Source organism: Salvelinus alpinus, chromosome 6, assembly GCF_045679555.1.
Source record: "Salvelinus alpinus chromosome 6, SLU_Salpinus.1, whole genome shotgun sequence".
Classification (NCBI taxonomy): domain Eukaryota; kingdom Metazoa; phylum Chordata; class Actinopteri; order Salmoniformes; family Salmonidae; genus Salvelinus; species Salvelinus alpinus.
Genome location: NC_092091.1, coordinates 33,475,616 through 33,485,347, shown reverse-complemented (window position 1 = coordinate 33,485,347; position 9,732 = coordinate 33,475,616). Strand labels below are relative to the sequence as shown.

At 40.2% G+C, this 9,732-nt stretch overlaps 1 protein-coding gene across 2 annotated transcripts; it reads left to right on the top strand.

Moving 5' to 3' along the window:
• The first annotated feature begins 6,304 nt into the window (after positions 1–6,304).
• Positions 6,305–9,058, top strand: LOC139578593 (regulator of G-protein signaling 5-like). Of its 2 annotated transcripts, none has more exons than XM_071406416.1 (4): positions 6,305–6,447; positions 6,706–6,851; positions 7,342–7,508; positions 7,695–9,058. In XM_071406416.1, the coding sequence occupies exons 1-4, from the start codon at positions 6,407–6,409 to the stop codon at positions 7,893–7,895; spliced, it is 555 nt and encodes a 184-aa protein (XP_071262517.1). In that variant the 5' UTR covers positions 6,305–6,406; the 3' UTR covers positions 7,896–9,058. The 2 variants fall into 2 exon arrangements, with proteins under 2 accessions (XP_071262517.1, XP_071262518.1); XM_071406417.1 differs by having other exon boundaries at positions 6,429–6,542.
• The last annotated feature ends 674 nt before the right edge of the window (positions 9,059–9,732 follow it).

Sequence of the window (9,732 nt, the reverse complement as noted above, 5' to 3'; positions counted from 1 at the left end):
CCATGGAACTTCCTTCCATCTCATATTGCTCAAATAAACATCAAGCCTTGGCTCACAAAGCAGAGAAAGCAACACCTCACGGCACAACGCCTCTCCCCTTTTTGACCTAGATAGTTTGTGTGTATGCATTGATATGTAGGCTACGTGTGCCTTTTTTTAAAAGTATGTAGTTCTGTCCTTGAGCTGTTCTTGTCTAACGATGTTCTGTATTATGTCATTCTGTATTACGTTTCATGTTTTGTGTGGACCCCAGGAAGAGTAGCTGCTGCTTTTGCAGCAGCTAATGGGGATCCAAATAAAATACCAAATACCAAATAGACTGACCAGGTGTATCCAAGTGAATGCTATGACTCTTTTCGATATCAGTTGTTAAATCCTCTTCAATTGGTGTAGATGAAGGGGAGGAGACAGTTTAAAACCTCTTAAGGATCGTATCCTTTTTTTCAGTTTTCGCCTAAAATGACGTACTAAATCAACTCGGCTGGGGGGAGGGGGGGAGGGGGGGCGAAAAGACTCAACGAGAGACAGAGAGAGACAGATTCTTCACAGCTTCTGGAGAACTTGTTTTGTGCTTCATCTTACACAACACATTATTTCCCTCCTTGAACAGACTCTTCCTCCCTCTCTTCCTAACAGATTGATGGAGGAACAAACAGACCTTAGTGTGATGACAGTAGTGTGATGACTGTGTGTCTGTATGTGTGGGTGGGTTCCCCCAGGCCTTTCTAGGGACCAGAGAGACCTTTTATACGCTCGTATTAAATCCTAATCGAATGTTCTTTTGCATCGTGGTTAAGATACTGTGTTGTGGAGCCAGTGGCATCATGCCCATAGGGGGCACAACAACCAATGCCCTCAGATAAAACCCCCCCAAAAAAAACGTCATTATCATAATTATTTATAAAAAGATCTGTCAGTGGTATTTTGTGGAGGGGGCACACTGTCCAGCCCCCCTTCCCCCTAGTAAGTGGTTCCTTCCCAGGTGCACAGAGCAAAGATATGCTAGGCAGGATGCTAGATAATAGTGTGTGCAGTATCATGAGTGGAAGAGGAGAGAGAGTGCAGACTGACACATACAGTGGTTGATTTGATTTTAGCTGACGGTGATAGGGAGGACTCGCAAGTAGGTATGTTTGTAAATTAATTTGATCAAGCTATATAGCCTATTGATTTCTTCTTGATGAATAATAAAATGAAAATGTTTTGTTGTTTCTCTGTAATACTAGCCACCTAGAAATGTTATGAAGTTGGCTTTAGCTAGACAGCTAGATAGGATCCCAATCTCCCAACCTCATAACTAGCTACCAAGCCATTTCAGACCATCAATCAAATTAAAGTAGCTTGTCTAACTATCTTAGCTGGCATGCCTGCTGGCAAGGTTGTTAGACTTTAGAAAAGCATGCAATTACTAGTATTTTATTATATTTTAATGGCATCCACAATAGCTGATGCTAAAGCAACAGCTACTCTTCCTTGGGTCCACACAAAACATAAAACATGACATAATACATAACATTAATAGACAGAATGACATCAATTTGAAAAAAAGTGTACACATTTTCATACATTTATGTCTTCGTAATCATGTGATACATACAGTGGTTCCTCCTTTAAAAGTTGTGAGCTTACACCGCGGGACTTAGAGGTACCTAGCGTCACGGCTTCATTGCTCTAGACCACCACCAGGGGGAGTTAGAGCACTCATTTGCAGCATTTGGGTCCCAAGGTTTTTATATGACCAATCATATCGAGTGGTTCCAATTAAGAATTTGATGCGAGCCACCCGTCCCTGGTTGTAACGGCTTTCTTCCAGGGGTGAAGGAGAGGACCAAAGTGCAGCGCGGCTAGTGTTAAACATGTTTAATAAAGAACAAGTGAAACACTACAAACAACAATACAAAATAACAAATGTGCAAAAACCGAGACAGACCTATCTGGTGCAGACAATCACAGAGACAGGAAACAAACACCCACCAAAATCCCAACACAAAACAAGCCTCCTATATATGATTCTCAATCAGGGACAACGATTACCATCTGCCTCTGATTGAGAACCATATTAGGCTGGACATAGAAACAGACAAACTAGACACACAACATAGAATTCCCACCCAGCTCACGTCCTGACCAACTAAACACATACAAAACAACAGAAAACAGGTCAGGAACGTGACACTGGTAACTTTCTTCAGCAAAGATGGCTGACAAAACATTATGGTGGAAGCAAATGTAAGTAATTATAACATCATAACAAGTCAAGCAAAAAATTTACAATTGAGAGGAATATGTTAGTTAATGTAGAGACAAACGATAGTGCATATTTTTTTGTCAAAAAGTAAATTTATGAAAATCGCTATTTTGCAAGTTTTTTTTCCGTCATATCCAATACCAGGTGTATCAAACTCCATTCCTTGAATGATGTATTGTAATTGTACACTTCAACATTGTTTACCACTCCTGCTCCTGGGACATCAATGATTACACATTGTAACTATGCAATAGACCAGAAACATCATTTAAGTAAAGGCTGATTTGTAATTCATATATACAGAATAAAAAACAGTACATCCTGCCAGCACACCCACAAGCGAGCCACTCAGGTGGAGAATGACGGCAAGGAACGAGATGGGAATAACAATCCAGGCTATTTGCTCTGAGACAGGCATAATAATGCAACGAAACTAGCAGGGAGCAGGTTTCAAACCCTCAACATTATAGCCCGAAGTCCAGCACGCTATTGACTGTGCCCAAATGTATTAATTGGGGTTGAGGCTGATTGTGGCTAAAAACACTTTATCAATTGGAATCTTTAACGTGGAAAGGGGAAAAAGTATTATTATTCGTTTTTCACAAGCATAGAAGGATGGGCTATTAGCTGAACAATAGACTATTCATCCTTTACTATAGAATTGTCTAATAGCTGAGCTAGGTGTGAAACCCCCTCCCCAACTTGAGCTAGGTTTGAACCCCACCCAACTTACAACAAATCATTTCTGTCTATCTTTCCACATCTACCTACACACGTATCTACCAACACACGGTTAATGTTCTGAAAAAAATATATACATACACAGTATATATATTTTGGCCATGGCTCCCAAGTGGCACAGCAGTCTTAGGTACTGCATCTCGGTGCAAGAGGCTTTACTACAGTCCTTGGTTTGAATTCAGGCTGTATCACATCCGACCATGATTGGGAGTGCCATAGGGCGGCTCACAATTGGCCCAGCGTCATCCGGGTTTGGCCGGGGTAGGCCGTCATTGTAAATAAGAATTTGTTCTTAACTGACTTGCCTAGTTAAATAAGGGTTCAATTTAAAAAACAACTGGCGGCAATCAATAGGAGGTGAACAGTGGCTGGTGCTGAAAATATAGCTAACCTTTTATGCAAGTGTTGCACACCAACAGATGGAAAAACCTACACTCAGGCTCTGAATCCCGGTACACCAAGGGGCCTGGTCCAGAAAGTGTGGTTCGACCGCCAGTTTCATCTGGGTCGAAGAGGAAAAGAGGGGAACAGACGATTAAAGCTCAACTAATTCCTTATAAAAACAGACGAGAATGGTCTAAGGTATGTTGTTCATTGCCTGTTTGTGTTATTTCTAAGTTGCACTCATAATTAGGCTACTCGAAAACAATATTATAACAATGTATTCTCTCTCTCAGATACGCCACTCTCGCATATAACAAGGTCACAGAATCGTCTGGGCCCAAGGGAGACACCCGTGCCAATATATCCAACAAACACTGGCTTCTCGGGCATTATCACTTAAGTCAGCTGTCGTGGATAACAAAGGGAATGTATGGTTTCATTTATTAAAATTAACTCAAATGAACATCATGGATTTTGTTTCTTTTGTCTGAACAGTGTCCTGACAAGAGAGCACATTTTTTCTGCCAGGCAAAGTCACGCATCATAAGTGCATTGCTATGGATGTATCCAAATACATCTTAACTAGAAAACAGCTTAAACAATTGCAAATGCAGCTATTTTGCTGTTATTCAGTCTGCACTTTTTGACGTGACAGTAAATTAGCCGTAGTTGGCTAGCTAGCAGGCAAGGGATAAGAACGTTGCCAGTCAGCATGGCAATGGAACATTTAGAACGAACGACTGGGTCGCGTCTATACATACAGAACAAAAAGAACGAACGACTGGGTCGCGTCCATAGATACAGAACAAAAATAACGATCGACTAGGTCGCGTCTCTAGCAACCCTAGATTTGTGTCGGGATTATATCTTGTGGAAGGATGAACTAGTCAAATAAATTAATACTAAAATTGTTTTTAATGAAAATATGTCGATCATTATTTGGTGATCATTATCCGGTGTTTCATAGATATATTGGCACAGTTTGCCAGCGCTCGACTTTGTCTCGGGCCTAACAACACCCGTGCCAATATAGCCAACAAACACCGGCTTCTCGGTCATTATCACTTATATAACCTATGCAGAGAAATGCACATATTGTTTACATAGAATTCTCCATAATGATTATGGTTCTAGATTGCAGGAAAAAGCTCTTTCAGGTGTTTGAAAAATGCAAAATTCTCCAACTTTCCCCTTCTACAGCCTACGTAATTTGTGGCCCCTCTAAAATAATTGGTGTATGATGCCCCTGTGTGGATCGTTAGCTAACCCGAATGGTCCCTAGGGTCTATTCTATGAATCATACACTGATGATGCAGGTTGATTCATCCTCATCATCGCTAACTACGCTTTATTAATGCTCTGATTCATTATGTTTGTGTATTGCACAGTCATATGTTTTTTTTCTCTCGGGTCATGTAAGAAGGATGGGCAATGAAAATGATGCACCTGTCTCTGATGACATTATGATGATATACTGTACATGCAACTATATAGGCAGAGCTGTTGTGTAGAGAGAGTTTATTGAAAAAGGGCTCAAAACAATGGGTATGATGATGGGAGTTTCAGTTTCATTGTAGTGTGTGTTTGTGTTATTACATCTGTTTGTATTGTATTTCCCAAATTAATATTTGTCCTGTGTTTTCTCCTGAATGTGGGGTGCAGGTACAATATTATTTATCTTAAGTGGTTCCTGGTTCCAGTAAACTTTAATATATACAGTATATGTGGCGCCACTGGAATGAGGTGTTTATCTGAGTCATTGTAGATCCTTGATATTCCTAAAAAAAGGAAAGGTGATAGCATCTGCAGTCATTTACCGGAGATGCTATCAACCTTTCCATTTTTGGAGCTGTGTATATCCAATCAAATGTTATAATGATCATTAAACATGACTAAATAATCAAACCACATTTCCTTCCCTGAAACAAGCCCTAGGGCCTCATTTATCAATATTGCGTAGTTATTTTAAAATACTACTTACAAATTAAATTTAAAACACATAGAAAAAGTGTGATTTATAAAACTTTCACACATGCCTCTAATTGAACAAATTACTGTACTTAATATGGATTATTATTGTAAAAAATGTGTGCCTGTGCATGACTGATAAATGAGGCCCCTGGACTTATTGTATCTACAGTATGAGATCATCTTTGTTAAGGGGTTATTACTGTATTCTCATTTTATCTCCCCTGTTGTCTCCTGTGTGTGTGCGTGTGTGTTTCCAAGCAGTGATCATTATTAACAACAGACAAAGGAAGAGCATCCTTGTCGAGGTGACATCCAACAGGTGGTGGATATAACAGAGAACATGTTGACACCTCTTCCTTATGGTTAGTAAACACTGCCACACATAAACGCATAAACATATGCATACAAACACATCCATGCATGCACACACACACCGACATGGACACACACACACACACACACACACACACACACACACACACACACACACACACACACACACACACACACACACACACACACACACACACACACACACACACACACACACACACACACACACACACACACACACACACACACACACACACACACACTGGCCCATGTAAGTGGGAGATTAATTTTGTCCAATCGGACAATAACATGTTTTCAGAGAGCAGAAAGAAAACAAACAACACAAAAGACTTGTTTGATTTCAGGGATGTTGAAAAGTAATTTCACAGCTTCGCCCTCCATCTCTCGCTCTCCTATATTTCCCTCTCTCTTTTTCTCTCTCACACCCTCCCTCCCTTCCTATTTTTCGTGCTCCTTCCCCATCTCTCTCTCTGTATCTCCCTCTCTCACACACGTGTGCGCGTGTGCACACATACACACACACACACACACAGCCTCGAGGCCTTGTCATTGGCTGAGTAGGCTGATGACAAGTCTCAGGCTTGGAGATAAAAGCTCTCTGCTCCCTCACTGCAGACACACTCTGTTGATCTCAGTCCAACTGCTCGCCTCAACTCAAAGGATTTACTTACCTACACTACGTACCGCTCTCTGCCATCCACATCAGCTATGTGCAAAGGACTAGCTCTGTCTTTCACCTACCTAGAAAGGTACATACAACTCTTCACTGTCGCTGTCTCTGGCATTTGGATTAAAGGATTAAAGGGGATTATTATTTGGCTTTCCAGCTTCTGTAATGATGAAGGTGAAGGCGGTTTTAGTGGATTCTAAATTTAGACCTTGTAGCGAGGAGACGTGTCTCGATTTGTTAATGACTAGTTAGTATCAAAATATTGTACTGAACAAGGACTCAATTCAAGGACTTGTGCATTATTTATCTTACCTATGCTATTATTCTCTCTCCTTAGGGCCAAGGAACTGAAATCAAGAATGGTCAACTTTCTGCAAAAACCCAACTGGAGTCTATCAAGCTGCAAAATAGGCAAAACTAGACCTACTCTGGAAGAATGCATGAGGTGGAAAGAGTCTTTCGAAAAGCTGCTGTCCAATAAACGTAAGTTAACCTTACTCTTCACTGCACACACACATATACACACACACACAACTAGTTCTGTAGAGATGCGACGAAAATAAACCTTTAATTCGGCACTTAGATTAGAGTAGGATATTTTGTCCCATTTAAAAAAAAAATATATATATATATATATTGTTCCATTTTAGCCCCAGGTGCTTATAGAGTATTACTGGGAGCTTGCTAATTAAGAAGATAAGAGATTTGATCCTCACAACATCACACAGCCGCTGCTGTAGAATACACATGCTGGCACAGTGCTGGGGGTTATTCCACAAGATACAGACAAATGCATACACTTGTACACACATGTAGAGACACACACATGTACACACACACTAATGTACACACACATACCCACACAGTGGGTAATGCAAGGACACAGATGCTAGGATAGCCTACTACATAGCTTCCTTCTTATTGAACTGTACCAATATTAATCTCTCTCTCACTTTCGCTCTCTCTTCATCAGATGGACTGATAGCCTTCACAGATTTCCTGGTGTCAGAGTTCAGTGAGGAAAACATTGCGTTCTACTTTGCCTGTGAGGACTTCAGGAGCACTAAGTCTGCTGCCAAGCTGGCCGCCAAAGCCCAGAGAATCTATGATGAGTTCATCTGCACCGACGCACCCCGAGAGGTATGCGTCCCTCAAAAGCTTGCTTTATTCTCCCTCACCAATGACATTTCTTTGGCATCCCAATTTCAATTATCTTTATTACAACTATAAATTACAACTTTATTACAACGATAAATAAGAAATAACACATCTTCATTCAGACTGCAGCAGCTGACTAACCTCTCTCTCTCCATTCTCTATCTCCAGGTGAACATTGACCACGAGACTCGTGACATCACCAGGGCCAACCTGAAAGATCCATCTACTTCCTGTTTCGACATGGCCCAGCACAGGATCTATCTTCTCATGGCAAAGGACTGCTACCCTCGCTTCCTCCGTTCCCCGGCTTACAAAGACCTGATCAGCCAGCTCTGTGCCAAGTGCACATCCACCTCCAAGAAGGCGTGAACTAGTAGCAGTGGACCTAGTGTGGTCATCTAAAGTTTGAACAGAAAAGGAACTTATCGCCGTTGAACGTTGACCAGGCGTGAAGCCTTAAGATGGGAATATCTACAGATGGAAATGGACAGATGTCTCGTCATGAACGGACAAGAGATGGGGAAATTCTGATGCCAGCTATTTTGAAAGATGAAGACTGTCAATCACCATAGAGCTCTGAAGGAGGGAAAGAGAAAGAGAAAAGACAGACGGGGTGATACCCCATATGGACAGAAGCTGGGACAAGAACCGAGATGGCAATATCACCACATGATGTGTACTATCATTAGTGAATGTACGGAGATACAGAGTGGGCTGAAGGAAGTGTGCAAAGGATGCATTGACAATGAGTTGGACTTTAACAATCAAAGGTACACTGATATAGTGTCTCATTCTATTGCATCAATGTCTAACTGTGTTCGTAACTAGACATGTATTCAAGGTTGGGTATGTTACTTTGTAAATGTAATCCATTACAGTTACTTGTCCAAAATTGTAATCAGTAAAGTAACTTTTGGATTACATTTAGATGACTTTCCCCTTAAGAGGCTTTAGAAGAAAACAAAAAGGATCCATCAAACGCGTTTGGTGTGTCATCACAGTGGTCTCTGCCTTGTGGTCAGACTCACTAAGGTGGAACAATTAAACTTGAGCCTTTTTTCAATGCTGAATTGATTGTCATTGAGAAAACAGAAAGGTGTAAATGTATTTTTCCTCAAACATCCTTGCTGAATTTAGAAGTAATCTGTGAAGTAATCATCGAGTTCTTACAAAGTACCTGTAATCTGATTATAATATTTTTGCTGGTAACGTACTGTAACTGATTACAGTTGCAGTTTTTTTTTTTGTAATCAGATTACATGTAATTGATTGCATGTAATGAGTTACTCCTGAACCCTGCATGTTTTCTACATGCAAATTAGTATTTACACTATTATTTGTTTCTACTCTGTTCTGTTGTCTCTATGTGTTAAATAATGTATTTAACAAGACAAAGAGAGGAAGAAAAAACTGTGCAATATATTTCTACTGTTGTCTGATTTCTACTGTTGTCTGATACTGTTGTTGTTTTTACATGACAGAAAGAATATGCTAAGTTATTTGAATAAAAAACTAACATTTGAATATTGAAACTGTGTCTTTGTCTTACTTTTGATTATATCACTTCCATACGCAAATGGTTAATATGAGTCAGTGACGGTCAAAGTTTGAGAAGATTTGCAGACACCCAATATTGATTCGGAAGTCGAGATATATGATTTTGACAGTGTAGTACAACACTGTTTAAAAAAAATACTAACATCCTCACTGCATAATTCATATGAAGCATATACAGAATTATCCATTTATTTTAAACTTTTTATCCTTGGATACTAAACAGAGCCTATCCTTAGGAAGCTAGGCAGCATCCATCTCAATGCGATAGGATATCCGACTTCATTTAATAACACTACTTCCTCTCTCCGGATGATGATAGAACATGTTTGCTCATACTCTATCATTACTATGATTACTATGAGCCTGTGATTATTTTTATTAAGCCCACTCTGCAGTGAGATGAACTAGCAGGTGTCACGCCATACACTGATTGGGTCACCAAGGCAACTGCTTGGCCTGTATTACAAAGCATCTTGCTTTGGCCAAATGCTTTTGTCCCATTGTGCATTGTATGTGCATTGTGTTGACTATGTGAGCTTTCGTTTCACATGGTTTGAAATGGAAGTTAGTTCTTGGAAACAGGAAATAAAAGGGAGATAGTGTGAGAGCATCTACGTAATAGAGAGTCATAAAGCCTTGTTAGTTATAT